The 15,591-nt window shown below is 46.5% G+C and overlaps 1 protein-coding gene across 7 annotated transcripts in view; it reads right to left on the bottom strand.

Annotated features, from left to right (window-relative positions):
- TTLL11 (tubulin tyrosine ligase like 11) overlaps positions 1-15,591 on the bottom strand; it is a 242,744-nt gene that overhangs the window by 35,563 nt on the left and 191,590 nt on the right. For 6 of the 7 annotated variants that reach the window (XM_072748716.1, XM_072748715.1, XM_072748718.1 and 3 more), the window contains one exon: positions 9,998-10,249. The exons of the other annotated variant lie outside the window; for it this stretch is intronic. In XM_072748716.1, the coding sequence (XP_072604817.1) occupies positions 9,998-10,249 (252 nt within the window). The remainder of the gene's footprint in view (positions 1-9,997; positions 10,250-15,591) is intronic. 7 annotated transcript variants of the gene reach the window in all.

The following is a 15,591-nucleotide window of genomic DNA, read 5'->3' as shown; positions in this document are numbered from 1 at the left end:
AAGACGGCACGTCTTGAGTTGAATCTGGCCCTGGTGAATCCACCTCCCCTTCCTGAGCCTCAGGCTCCTCCTTCATAAAGCAGTCACTGTGTTTCGGCCTGTTCTGACACATGCCAAAGGAGGTCTCTGCCTGCTCTGAGGGGGAGATGGAAATTCTACATTTCAAAAATATGCCTTATGCGTGTCTTCACCTTCACATCCATTAGTCTTGAGGAGGAGAAAGAAAAGCTGGTCCTGGGTGCTGTGCTGTCTTACCAGTGTCTGGCGGCTGACCCATGCTCAGAGGACCCAATGGAAACAGCATGTCACCAGTTCAGGCTAGAGACAACGCTGCCATCCAGAAGTGAGTCTCCACTGGAATGCTCACCAGATGAGGCCCTGCACCCAAACCTACAGACAGGGGCTTGAGCCTCCTGCAGGTCCATCTAATCTGTGCCCTGAAGATTTCACATGGGCCCCTGAACAGCACAGCGAACCTGAGACTCCCCGTGCCGATGAGTGCAGCTGGCCCATGCCCCCTTGCATGCATGGAGGCACACACCACTGTAGGGCCCCTTCGTGTTCATTCCTGACTTTGGGGAGTCACTGGAAATGGCAGCAGTGGGGGTGGGCTAGCCTCAGAGTTTTAGAGGTCCCCTGATTTATTTCCTCCAGTGCAGAGAGGCCAAGATTACCAGGTTTTCAGGACCACATCAGCTCCCTGTCCAAGCCACAGAGGTGCGCTTGCAATCCTCCTACTCCCCTCTTGGTTTTGTTTTTTGGTTTTGGTAGTCTTTTTGGTCTGGAGATGTGGGGAGGCAGTCTGGCACACTGAAAAAAGCGTGATTTAGGCATCAGACCAGCCAGGATTGAAATGCTGGCTTTGCTGCTTTTTCTAGCTGGGTGACTATGAGCATGTACTTAAATCTTCAGTGCCTTTATTTACTGATACCTAAAATGAAGAGAAGAATATCTGCCCACATGGCGGCGGTGAAGATGAGATGAAGCAGTGCCTGCCAAGGACCCAGCCTGTGCCTGGCACCCAGCTGGCCCACAATTGTTGGTTCTCCTCCCCGTTGATCTCTCTCCCCTTTCTCATTTTCTCTTCCAGAGCTAGAACACAGGATCTTCAACGGCTACTTGGGGGCTACTTGATCTTTCAGCAAGTGGCCCTGTCCATTCTGAAGAAATGGAGCTCGCCAGTCAGACTGGGCACAGAGCTTGCGCTCTCTGTCCAGTCTAAAGGTAGCCCTTGGCTTGTTCAGATGCACCATCTTTCTGAACAGGGGCATGCTGGGAATTCCAATACAGGCTGGATTGGCCCTGGGAATCCTGAAGCTAGACCCCCAGGCCAGCTGCCTGTCAATGCTTCTTTCAGCTCTCCAAACATGTCCTCATCCACTGCCCCAGCTGATGCTAAAGTGGTTCTTTGATTTCCCATTTGTCATCAGCCCTTGTCTGAATAGTTCCCTTAGGAACCCGACAGAAGAGGGGTTGATTGGCAAGCAGGATTTGGGCATCCTAGAGCCCCTCTCCAAACCCATGCACACCCCTGACAGTGGTGGCTGGGACTGTGCCTGGCATGGTGCCCAGACGAGACTGGTGTTCTTTATATGCCAGTGCACCTGCTCACTCCCTCCCTCTCTCTTCCTTCCTTTCTTCCCCACCAGTACTTCTCAGACCATCAATTCACATCCTGCTCCCTCTTGGGCTCCTGCTCCGTATTTTAATCACAAGTCACCAGTGGCGGGTTTCAAACACATCAGCCCACAGTTATTGGGTCCCAGTAACAACATGTCAATGGGTGCAGAGCTTTTCATATTGCCGGTCACCACGATGGCTATCTCTATTGGGTTCCATTGGAGACGGTGCTCCAGGTGCTCCCAAAGTGTTCCAAGAACCTGCACTGCTCATTTTAAAAGCTTCATTAGGAAAGGTCACTGCTTTTCCTTAATTATCATTATCAGTGTCCTCTGGACTACCTATTCCCCCACAGGACTGGAGCTCTGCTTGGCTTGCTCTGTGGGTTAATGGAGTATAAAAAGGGAAACCAAACTGACCACTGGTATATAGTTATTTTTTTCTGACAGGTAGAAAATAGAAGTGTCAAACCTTTAGCAGGGGCTGTAATTTACCAAAGAGAATTCTCCATTTATCCCTTTCCCAAGGTAACTCATCCTCCTGAGTGATGCCTGCAAATATAGTTGATTGCTATATCCGATCCCCGGACAGGGAAAGGTGGGGATCCACACTGGCCGCAGGAGAGGGGAAATGCTTTAAAAGAATTCTGATTCTCTAGGTATTTCTTGGGCACCCATCCTTATGCCAGGTACTTTCCTGTCCATTGGCTCTCTGGATCTTTATAACCACCCTATGAGGGAAGTATTCTTAGTCCCATTTCAATGACACGTAAGCTGAGACCCAAGAGAAGGAACATGACTTGCCCAAGATCACACAGCTGGAATTCACATCCAGTCCTCCTCTGGAGGATAGTAGACTAGGGACCTTTGAGGAGAAGTAGGGAGATGACCCAGCCGAGGGCTGCAGGAAGAACCCAGGACTCAAGGCATCATCTCAGGCAGGGACCAGTAAGGCCAGAGCCTCTAGAGAGGCCCTGTTGGGAAGCTTTGGGATATAAGGCTGGGGGAAGACAACCAAGATCACTTAGGGAAAGAGTCTCCTAGGCTTGTCCCCATTGACCCAAACAGGGAATGTCTCCTTGTAGGGAAGGTCAAGACTTTAGAATTAATTTTTCATCTATCCATTCACTCAATACAGAATTTATTTTGTGTCCACTACATGCAGGTGGTATTCTGAGGCCAGTGAGTGATGCAGTACTGAATCTGTCTTGGATACGACTCTTGGAGGGTGGAAGTGATCTTAGAGTCTGGGATAAAAACGTAAAGCCTTGGTAACTTAATCATTTGAACCATTTCCCCTTATGCTTTTGGATGTAGTTCCTTAGATGACTAAGGAGGGAGGGATATATTCTTCAGTGGAAGAGAGGTCCAAGAAATATGGTATGAGAAGCTAGGAAATCCTTAAGAAAGGATGGGCTGGAAAGGTGTATGGCAAAAAAAAAGAGATCTGAGTCCAATGCACAGGAGTTTGAATCTTGCTATGTGACCTTGAACAAGTCACTGAGGCTCTTTCCTTATCTGTACAATGAGGATAAGGCTACTTACCATACAAAGCCATTTTAAGGATTAGCTTAGTACCTGGCATATATGGGGAAGTAGCAAATGACAGCTCCTAGCCTTCCTTCCTCCATGATGTAGAACCACTTATCATCTCCATTTCCTCTCAACAACTACTGACATCTCATGGGAAATTTAGAAACCACTTTTTTCCAGTCTATAAAATCCTATTTATAGAATCTCTTTTTTTGTTCATCCTTTTCTGTGAAAGAAAAGAAGCTTATTTTTCCTGAAGAGTTTTCTATAAGGTGAAAGTTAACAAATGATCGATATTTGTTAATAAAACAACAACAACAACAAAAAAAAACCCAACACTAAATACCTAGGAGGGAAAAAACCCCAACACTCTGGTTTATAATATACATTTTAAAAAATTTTTTATTTATTCATGATAGTCACACAGAGAGAGAGAGAGAGGCAGAGACACAGGCAGAGGGAGAAGCAGGCTCCATGCCGGGAGCCCGATGTGGGACTCGATCCCGGGACTCCAGGATCGCGCCCTGGGCCAAACCGCTGTGCCACCCAGGGATCCTTATAATATACATTTTTATAAGCTATTTTATATCGCAGACATAAGATCTCACAGTATTGCTGGAAAGAGATCATCATAGAATGGGGGATTTTCAAAGGCATGGAAGAGTTAATGACAGAGGGGAAGACAAGGCCCTTTATACTTCTTTTCCAGAACATTCTAACACACCACGTTGCCTCTCAGAGCATAAAACCCCCCACAGCTACCCATTATGAAACATATTAATATCTCCCTATGAGGAATGGGAGTAGAAGGGGGGGAAAAAAGGAAAAAGAGAAAAACCATTCTCTAATTTAAAAGGAGAGCAGGATCAGAAACCATGAAGGGGCTGAGCGCCACGCTCTCCAAGTGGAATGGCCTCACAGGAAGCAGGAAGCAAACGCTCCAGATGCGGAGGAGCTGCCTCTGTTTCCTCAAAATGAAGCTGGTTTTGGCAAACCCTTTAATCTTCAGGCTGTGGAAAGGGAGGATGGACGTGCAAACTAATGTCTGAATCCAAAGGAGGATACATTTGCCCAACGTGTCCTCAGTGACTTACATAGAACACCCCCCAGATTAGTGATCTAGTGGAGAGAAACTAGCAAAAATGTGTTTCCCTCAAAGAAAGCTGTCAAACTGAGGAATCAGATCATTTCTATTCCTCAGAGAAGAAGTCTCCACGCCCCAGGAATTATTATGACATAAAAAAAAGAGCGAGCGAGCGAGCGAGCGAGAGAGAGAGAAAGTGAGAGAGAGAAAAGAGGCGCTTAATTTACAGTAATATGTGCTACTATTATGCGCCTCCTGAGGAAATGACACAAAAAGCTGGTTCGATGAGTTTGGTCTAGACAAGGGAAAGACAATTCATTATTTCTCATTTCTTGGTAGAAAAGAAAAATAGACTGTGGCCAGACTGGCATTAGCATAATTCACTCCTAAAACTGCTGATCTATGCAGCACATCATGAGAGATGGTCACTGAAAATAAATTCGGTTGGATGTTTATTTTGCTCCCTCTATGTCTCTTTCAGGAACCTGGAGAGAAAGAGTAGGGTCGTCCAGGTGAAAGCCAAGTTCAGCCTCTGCCATTTGCGTAGGGAGATCTGAGAGGAGTACACATCTAAGCCAGCAAATATGTCTTTTGTGTAGTGCTCCAGAGAAGGGCACTTGGCTCAATTTAACATATGGCATAAATATTATTAATTCATAATGAGGCAAAATTTAAACCGAAGTGGAAAGGAGAGAGAGAGAGAGAAAGCGAGAGAGAGAGAATGGTTGTTAGCAAAACACTTGCTGTTAAATTTAGCTGGCAAGACTGAACATACTTAGATAAATCTAAGCGCAGAGAATTTCATCTTTTACCATTAAGATGCTGTTGGGATCTCTTGGTATATTTCAAAAGGAAAAATCTATTAACGTTGTGCGACATTTTCTCCACTTCTTCCCACATCCTTAATTACGCAGGATGTTGGCTGGGTGGGTGCAGAGGGAGGGGAGAGGGCCACTGGGGCCGCCTACTCTCCCACCTGAAGACAGTGTCCTTCTGTGTCACGGTTGCCATTGTCACCATCGCTTCCGTGGACAGGGCTGGTGGCAGACTGGGAATAATGTCTACAGGACCTAATGGCCTCGAACCTCAGGGAAATTGGTTTTACATGCAAATGCCCTTAATTATCACAGGAGAAAAAAAAAGGAAAAAGTCATAAAGCCTATAAGATACAGACAGATTTGTAGCAATTCTTTTGACATTACCCAGGTTCAGTCTGAGAGTGTTTTAGGAAGCGCCTTTGCTAGAACCATTCTCAATTCTGTTTTCTTCTCAAGATCATGTATGGACATGGCAGTCCTCTTCATATGTTCCTTGTCTTCACACCAGCGTTCACATACTGGTGGTCTCTATGGGCAGTCATACTTCAATTGAACCCACGTACTGTTTAAAAATTATTTTCTGAATCGCCAACATCGATATAGATGTATTGAGATTTTACATAACAATCGGCATTTCTTGCTTCTCTTGGAAAATTCAAAAGCTCTGGTGATACCCGCCCAGCAGCAGCCTTTCCTTTATTCAGGGCGTGTGTTCTTCAGGCTGCCATAGCCCTGCCCTCCCCATCCTTCCAGATTGCATCCCCTTGCTGGCTTATGCTTCCGGCCTACCCTGGAGGCAAAAAAGATTGTGATTTTTAGGGTACGTTATTTTTTTCAAATCTTCTCCCTCCCCATCTCTTGTGTTTCAGTAAAATTTTATTAGGAGTTAGAAGGGAGCACCTGACAGAGGCCTTTCACATTTCCTCTCTTCTTTCCTCTTCCTGCCTGGAACTTGACCATGATGGCTGGATCCTGAGCAGTCATCTTGTGACTGTAAGGCAACCCTGAAGCTTGAAAAGCACATGCTTAGGATGGATGAACAGGAGACAGAAAGGAAGTGTGGGGTGTGACCACATTGTGGAGTCATTAACCAGTCCTAGAATCCTCATTGCCAAACTTCCTATTATATGAGAGAAAATTAGTCTCACTATTTTTTTTTTTTGAGAAGGAAGTGCAAGAGCTTTATTACAATCATTATTACCCTTGAGGTTAACAACTGATGAACTCATTCAACAAAATATTTTGCATGTGATGATTTAGGGCCCAGGGATGCATGCCAGAAGTAGCTAGAAGGATGTGAAAACCGTACCTTGGGGACCAGCACGGTGCTCCGGGCTGCAAAACTAAAAAGTAGCAAGGATGCGTCTGAACTTCTGTAGTGGAGGGTACGGTGGTGGCACAGGCCTGACCTAGCTCAGGAGGTAGCAGGGCGGCTGCTGGCTCGCTGTGCTCCAGGGCGTGCTGCCCCCCCACCCCCAGGTCTGCCTCTCTGCAAGCCAGTTACACCAACATCTCAGCGTCTACCAGGTGTGATGACAGGGTGCCTTGAGGGTTAGAGCCTGCATCCCAGCAAATCAGTGAGAAGGGAAACTCAACACTGCCTCTGGAATGTGCAGCAGCGCTGCTCTCCCTCGGGGAAAGGCAAGAGGTGGGTCTCAATAGGTCTGCGTCACTTTTGCGGGTTGGCCTGATTAGGACGTCAGCAAGGCTGGCAGTGTGCACAGCGGCGCTGCCCACCTGCCGCGAGTATGACCACGAGTGTGTGGCGTGTCAGGGCCGTACCTGCTCCAGGAGCATCTGGAGCTCTGGAGGACTGCAGCCTCTGAGCACACCAGCCCTTTGGCTTTTCAGAAAAATAAAACACTCTATAGCCGTGAGCCAGGGAGCAGTCTAGGCAGCTCCGCACAGGAACGACGTGCTGAAGGACAATCTGACGGGCCTAGGTGAACGCAGGCCCAGGCAAACCTGCGCTTGGGCAGAAGGAATTCAGTTGGACTGACAGGTGTTTTCTAGCTCAAATGGAATGTGGTGTTTCTACCTTTCTCTGGGGAGACAACGGGGCAGGTTTTCTTTGCATGCATGCAGTGGCTTGCTATAGTGTCCCAGAACCAGTAAAGCTGGTTCCTCCACTAGTTGCTGGTCACTTCTAGAACTCAAAAGCAGCTCTAGAGAGGATTACAAGAAATGCAGGTTTGTCCGGTCTCCCTGGTGGAGGCTCTCTCTCGTTCAGGAGGCAGATGTCCTTCTGGAGGAGCTCCCTGCAGGCAGACTGCCTAGATTTCTAATTTTCCAGGATATAGCTCCTGCGATTAAAGAGCCAATTTAAAGATGGGAGCTTCTCTTTGGCTTTTCCCAGGAGCACCTGGGGCCCCCCTAGGCAGTGACCTCCCCCCACACAAGGGGAGGGGAATTCAGGAATGCTGGTGCCACTTGCACCAAAACCCTTCCCTACCCTGCCTTCCTGAAACCCGCTCTGTAATCAATGCCCTTCTTGCCCTCCTGCTGTTAAGACACGTTGTCCTGTTACTAAAAAGCAGGAAATGGGTGACTTTCCCACCAGCCTTAATCCCGTCCTCCCAAATGTGTGCCCTCTTGTTTTTAAGACCACAGGAGGGCCTTTGATGACTGCTGACACAGAAGTAAGGCTGAACTCTGGAAACTTCACTTGACTCATCAGGCCTTGGCGAGTTCTGCTTAGGGCACTTGCAGGGATACAATGATTCTCAAATGCCACCAACCAGGACTCCCAGGACACAAGGTGGGGGGTCAGATCCTTCTTAGTTTCAGATATGGAAATTTAAGGCAAAGGAAGGGGCACTTGACTTGGTCTTAGATTTCCGAGGGGAGCAGTATCTTGAAGAAAATCTTTGCCTGGGAAATAGAAAAGTTGGGGAAACTGAGGCACTGGTGATGGAGGCGCCGGTCCTCCTTGTTCACTTGCGAGGCTGCTGGATGTGCTGGGTTCTCGGGGAAGGATGCTTGTCAATGGAGGCCTGGGGCTTCTGGCGAGCCACCTGGGTGGCCGCCGGGGGCAAGTCCTTGTCCACGCGGGGATCACTCCGGAGATGAGCACAGTCGGCTGGGGGGCGCTGGGGCTTTCCCATTCCCGGTCCTCCGACCGAATGCGGGTGTTTCTGCACGATGCGCATCCCGCCAGCTTTCACGGCGGGCGGGTGTCTGGCTTTCGTCCCTAGGAAGACATGAGGACACGGCCTCCAGGCCGGGAGGGCGACGGGGCCGCGGGGGGTGGTGACGGCAGCCGCCGCGCAAATCTCACTACGGACAAACCACTTGCAGAGGAGTATCTATTACCACGAATCAAATGCAATTCCTTAATGGGTCGGAAGGTATCAGGTAGTATCCTCGGGGAAATAACAACATGCGTCTGTTGACTTTCTTGAGAATTCCCACTGCTTGATAGAAATAATGGTCACGAGACCCCTCCCCTAAGCTTTGTGCCAGGTGCTTTAGGATGTATTACATTCCAACCTCATAACAACCCTGACAGGCAGGAGAGATTATTCTCATGTTATAGATGAAAGAACCGAGATTTGGAGAAGGTGAGGGGTTTGCCCAAAGCCACACACCTATTAAGTGAGGTGCCTGGCTCTGAAGCTAGACCCAAAGCCTGTGCTCTTTCCACTGGGCTTTCCCTTCTCCCTCCCAAAGTGAACATAAAGCCCTTCTCAAAATCACTGTGCAAGTACTATCTCAGGTTTCCTGAAATGGCAAGGATTCCTGCTGATTCTTCTGTTTACAATCCCATCAGGAACATCAAAGAATCAGAGTTAGAATTCATAAAATTCATTTGGAGAAAAGCATATGACAAAATGTTTCCAATTCAAGGCTTCTAATTATTTGCTTTAGTGAATAAAACTAAGAGGAATGTGACTTTGAGGGGAAAGGTAGAAATATTAAAACCAGTGATGAGCAAAACAACAGCCGCATCGAATAGTTGCCTTGAGGTGTGTGACACACAATCCTGCCGCATACGTGGCTTGCTCCCCATTTTATAGGATCACTGAGACTCAGAGATGGTCACTAACTTGCCCAAGGGTTACACAGCTAGTAAGTCTTGCCTCAGATACATACTCCTGTGTCACCCCAAAGTGCCCCAGAGAACAGAGGCAAGTGAATGAATGATCAAGTGGCATGGCTTATTTTGTAGGCTGCAGCAAAAACACAATTGCTATATCTCATGCTTTATGATTTTTTTATTTGTTTGTTTTAAAGATTTTATTTATTTGAGAAAGAGAACAACAGGAGTAGCAGGCAGAGGGAGATGCAGGTTCCCCACTCAGCAGGGACTCTGATGTGGGACTCGAACCCAGGACCCTGGGATCATGAACTGAGCCAAAGGCAGATGCCCAACTGACTGAGCCATCCAGTTATCCTCATGTTTTATGTTTAAAATTCATGCAAATTTTGTTTTATACTCAATGATTTAACTGTGCTATTTTTATGTTAGTACAAATACATTAAATTATTTATCAGCTGAATTATTTAACTTTTCTCTCCTGAAATGGACACTTGGGAAAGATGCACCTTGTTTCTTTGCTGTGGCTTCGCAAACATTGAGCATGCAGCGACATACCAATGGAAGAACATCACCCCAGCATAAGAGATACAAGGTTTTTCTGAATCCAGGGCAAGTCTTTACACCCGGTTTAAGGCCCTAGTTCAAGGTAGCACAGCATTGCCGTTTGATCACAAGTGGAAGGTTGCGAGTGAATGCTGTCCTATTTGTAACATTCATGAAGTCACTCAACAAGAGCGTACCATGCAGGCCTCGTGCCAGCCACCAGGGCAATCCAACCCCAATCGGGGCACTTACCTAGTGCCACAGGCTCTCCTGGGAGCGGTCAGGGAGGTGGGACCAGCCAGATGTAGGGCTGCACTGCACCCTGCCCGAATCCCACGCCCGAGGGGCAGGTCTCACTGACCTTATAAAAGTCCGAAAGCCTGTTGGTCCCAACTTCATCGACCCCTTGATCCCCAGGAACCGGATGAACAAATTTGCCATCCTGTCCACCAGGCGCAGGTAGTTGAATTGCTTGGCATACTTGGGGAACACCTGCTTGAGGCAGATGGAGGGCAGGTGGGCTTCAGGATTGGGGTTGGTGTCGGAGGTGCCGGCTGGCTCACAGTCAGAAGGACCTTCCTTCCCGGCTAATGGCTTCTTGTGCGGCTGGGACCTGAAGAACACGGGCAGTTAAGGGCACATCCAGCATCTGGAGTCGGTTTTATAGTAGGCAAAGCACCTTCCCTCACATACTCACCTTTCTCTAGATTCCCAGCAATCTCAGGAGGGGTGAGCACTGTCACTGTTTGTATTGTATAGACCAGAAATCTGACCCCAGAGAAGCGACCTCCCCGAGCTCACACAGCTAGTGTGTGGCATGGCCGGGACTTGAACCCAGGACAGAGCCAGGACCGGAAGCTTATGCTTCCTCTGGTTTCCCAATATGGACATCTTCCTTTACCGCACTCATGATTCAAGAGAATACTCTCTTATGGAGCAGCTTAGTTTTGATTTCAAACTCCTACTGGTGGGTAGTAATTGAATAATTAAGAAATATAAAAATCTCATTGAGGGCTGGCAAGAATCCAGAAGCACAGTTCAATGAACAATTTGCAAAGATACATCAGTTATCCAATTCTAGGAATAGGCACAGTTATGTTTTCTGGCTTAACTATTTTCTTATTTGGAACTCACACAAAAAATATGATTATAGTGTTGTGATTCCTGAGACTGGCTATCCTATTCTGATATTCAAGAAAATTCCACAGTTAATAACTCTCACATATCCACCTCTGGCCTGGAATGCTCTCACTTCCAGACCCGCATATGCGGAAGGCACCACCAGTGGCACCTTCAGGATGACCCCCAGCTACCCCAGACGAAAATGCCCATTTCCCTCACCCCAACTGTACATTCCCCATCTCCGTGAATGTCACCTCCATCTGCCAGCTACCCAAGCAGGAAATGTCAGGATAAATGCCAGTCCTCCTCTCTGCCTCTGTCACCAGTTCTAAGTCCTCAGTATTTCTTGAAACCAGCTCTGCTCTCCCCCATTGGGACTTGTTGACTCTCTCCAGAACTAGATCGATGGCCTCCAGTCTTTCCCATCCATAGACCCATAGACACTGGCACCAAGGAAGGTCTTCCTTATTTTTTTCTAATTTTTTAAAAATATTATTATTATTATTGTTATTATTATTGCAAGAGAGGAGGCGGGTGGGAGGGTAGGGGCAGAGGGAGAGAGAGGGAGAGAAAGAATCCCAAGCAGGTTCCACACTCTGTGCTCAGGGCGCAGCCAGGCTCACGGCCCAATCCCACGACCCTGAGAGCATGACCTGAGCTGAAATCAAGAGTTGGATGCCCAATCAGCTGAGCCATCAGGCATCCCACAAGGCACTTCTTCTTCTTCTTCTTCTTTTTTTAATTTATTCACAAGACACACACACACACACACACACACACAGAGAGAGAGAGAGAGAGAGAGAGAGAGAGAGAGGCAGAGACATAGGCAGAGGGAGGAGAAGTAGGCTCCATGCAGAGAGCCAGACGTGGGACTCGATTCTGGGACTCCAGAATCACCCTGAGCCAAAGGCAGATGCTCTTGAGCCATCCAGGAGCCCCATGGGGCATTTCTTCTGAAGCAAACCTAGCTGGGTTGCTCCTTACTACAACTCTTCACTGATTCCCAAGTGCCTACAAGGAAGTTAATATTCTTCACTCTGGCACCAAGGCCCCCTCTGGATTTCTTCTCCATCTTCTTTTCCAATCACTTCCCTAGACACACTATACCCTCAAAGGCCTTGGGCACTCCCTGCCACCCCCTCACTCCACTGCTCAGTGGCCTGTTCTGGACCAGAGATTCAGTGCCCACTGGACACCCAGCTCCCTTCCACAGCTGGAGCCTCTCTGCACTGGCAGCTCATCTCACTTTCATGTCTGCTGTGCTGCCTGCAGCTGGTCTGGGAACTGGTGTAACCTTTTCCCACCCATGCATCCACTCCTGAGACAGAACCCTGAGCACGTCGTACTGGGTCAATAACACTGCCTAACTCCAGAAAAATCAGAACCATGTCACATGGTATTGAGCTCGACATCAGGGCCATTTTCTACTCTTTTCTTGATTAAATGGCCTCATCCCCTGTCCTCCCACTTCCAAGCACATCATTAGTCACCAAGTCAGGCCATCTTGGTATCTTCGTGCCTGCTTTCCTTGGCCTTTGGGGCCTTCCCCTGGCCCTGGCTGCCTGGCACATTTCTGCTCCACTTCCAGAACAAGTCCAGCTGTCTCCTCAATTGTGTTAGTGACTCTCTTTCATGCCCCACTCCTGTTTCTCAGACTTGCTTCTTTGTTCCTCTGGTCAAGCGGCACTGTATTTGTCTATATGCCAAGTCCTCCCTCACATCTCATCCAACTCTATCTCTATAGGATCACTTTTCGCGCTTGGGAAATGTTTCATTGAATCTGAATTTGTTGAATTGGGAAAGTTTGCTTTTAGTGGCAAGACATGTCTCAAAATACCAAGGTTATGATGTTTTGTAAGCTCTTTGAAGTGGGGGAAGAGGTTAGATAGAGAAACAGCAAGCCTTGACAGCCCTGCTGTAATAGTCTTCCCTTCATTCTGGGCTAAGGAGTTAGCCTCTAAGAAAGAGAACCCCCTTGTTTGAGTCAAGTTCTGTAAATTCTGTTCACAGTTCCTTTTAGGTGGGTCTTGGCACGGGTCTCAAAGCAAGGGCAGAACCAGAACAGCCAGAAGGAAATTCCCCTGCTTTTTTTTTTTTTTTTTTTTTTAAGATTTATTTACTTATTTTGGAAGGAGAGAGAGAGAGTGAGCATGCATACTAGTCAGGGAAGGGGCAGAGGGAGAATCCCAAGCAGATTCCCTGCTGAGCATGGAGCCCAGCTACAACCGGGCTCCATCTCACAACTCTGAGATCATGACCTGAGCTGAAATCAGGAGTTGGACCCTCAACCGGCTGAGCCACCCAGGCTCCCAGGAAAACTTCTGGAGTTCAGCCACATGGATGGTTCTGGGGAAACAAAGCCTCCCTCCCACCAAAGAGAGACTGGAGTCCTCAGGAGAAACACCGTTGCCGGAAAAGGTGGGGTGCAATCTCCCTCCAGCTGAGCTGGTTTTATTATCATCTCCTTGAATTCAAGACTGTAAATAAAAGTCAGGTGGTTACTTTTCAGATGAAATGTTTTCACATGAAAGTTATAGAAAGACAGTTAAGGAAAGAGTAGCAGTGTTACTGGAAATTAGCTCTAAAATTACTGGATAAGTGGTAATCACTGACTTTATAGGCACTCATTAAGTTTTTGTTAGAGGGAAGATTTGGAAACGTACAGTTTGAATGTGCTCAGTGCCAACAGAGCGAGCTCTGAAATCTTCCCAGTCAGCTGTCCCACCTTCACTGTCTCATCTGCATTTCGCACAGCCCTGTGAAGTGGCTGTTATTTTTATGCCCCTTTTCCAGGTGAAGAAACTGAGATGCAGCAAGGTTTGCCATGGCTGAGCCAGAATTATAACTCTGTCCTTCCAACCTGTGTTCATCCGTTGCCACTCAAACCCTCGTAAGTGCAGCATGATTCACACAGCTGAGGGTCACCGAATCCAAAGTATTGTTATTTACATTGTGTTTTAAATAGTGTTTTTAGGTTGTAATAGTCATCCATGCTCTTTGTAGACATTTTGAAGAATTTACAGAAGAATCTAAATCATTTGTAGTCCACAGCTCAGGGATAAACTGTGTTTTTTATCTATATTTTGTAAAGTTAGCATCATATTACATACAGTGTAAATCCTTCTTTTTACACTTTACATGACATTACAAGTGTCTTCCCATGGCATTAAATGTTTTCATGAGCATAATTTCTCATTGATGTGTGGTATTTGGTATTAAGCCCGAACCATAATTTAATTAGCCACCCCCTCAGTTGAGTGTCTAAATGGCCTTTCTTTGACTAAATGGAATGTGATAATGGGTCCCTAGGCGATGTGCTCCCACTCAGAAACATATCACAGCTAGTGGCTGCCTTGGAGGTCATTCTGACCATTGATGCCATCTAGTTTTTGGTATGTGGTTTAATGTATGCACCCAAAAATTCACCATTTTAACCACTTTAAAGTGTACAATTCAGTGGCATGTAGTACGTTCACAGTGTTGTGTACCCATCCTTGCTATCTAGTTCCAGAACATTTCCATGACAATGCCATTTCAGAGAAGAAACTTTAATCCCAGGCAGATACGGCCACTAGCACCAGTGGGTCATTTCATTGGCAGAAGGTCCACGGTGGTGGCCTTTGCTTGGTGATGGGGACCCCACCACCTCCAGGGGACCTCTCGAGTTGGGAAGGTTTTCCCAGTAGTGTCAGAAGTTGTCTCCTGCCGTTGTCCTCAGCCTGCACCCCACCCTATACCCAGAGCCATGCAGAATAGGTGTTTTTTATCTTTTAATGTGAGCCCTTCACATTTCTTTCAAGGGCTGCTGTGTTTACTGGCTGACTGCCATTTCCCTTCCTTCCCAAATCCCAATTAATAAGCTCAACATAGAAAGGGCCTTCAAAGCTACAGATGCCATTTTCATGGACTCAAAACGACAAATTCACAAGAAAGTGTTTTACTCAATTGGAAGAAGACAGTAAAGATGTAGCTGATCTAGAAGATGAAATAAAACAATGAGAAATGGTATCTTGCTTGAGCTGATTCCAATAATCACATTGAGATCCAAGTTATCACAAATACTGTAAAATCCTGTTTTCATTTAAAAGCATTTTAATGGAAATGTCAGATTTATGAAATAAAAGTGACTGATAAAAAAAAACATAAATCAAGCTTACTAGTCCTTTAGGATAGCTTTTTATTTTAAATTGAATTTGGTATATCCTTGACTCATTAGAATTCTGGAATGTTTTCCCTATTATCATTTTTCAAATAAAATTGAATTCTTTCTTGTTAAAACTCTTGTGAAAAACCACCTATCTCCATTTTGCCTGGAAAGCTTGCTTTTTATTGGAGACCTACTATGTCAAGCGTTGGGCCAAGCAACTTATATTATCTCAGTGTTTCTCATAACAATTCTATGAGGTAAGTAGAAACTAGTGCCATTTTACAGATTAGAAACCCAAGATCCAGAGAACCTAAATACTTGCCTAACATCACAAATCAGTAGTGGAATCAGAATTTATACTTAGGACTATATTACTACACATTCCATACTTAGCTCACTATACAGTTCTTGTGCTAATCTGATTTTTGTGTGTGTACTAATTTGATTTAAATCAAACCCAACAGAGGCACCTGGGTGGCTCAGGGGTTAAGCGTCTGCCTTTGGCTCAGGGTGTGATCCGGGGGTCCTGGGATCGAGTTCCGTATTGGGCTCCCCACACGGAGCCTGCTTCTCCTTCTGCCTATGTCTCTGCCTCTCTCTCTCAGTGTCTTTCACGGATAAATAAATGAAGTCTTAAAAAAAAATAAATCAAACCAAAGACTTCTTTTTCCTTAGGCATACACTGT

Source organism: Vulpes vulpes, chromosome 2 (assembly GCF_048418805.1).
Source record: "Vulpes vulpes isolate BD-2025 chromosome 2, VulVul3, whole genome shotgun sequence".
In the NCBI taxonomy this organism is placed as follows: Eukaryota; Metazoa; Chordata; class Mammalia; order Carnivora; family Canidae; genus Vulpes; species Vulpes vulpes.
This window is presented reverse-complemented; position numbering and strand designations above follow the sequence as displayed.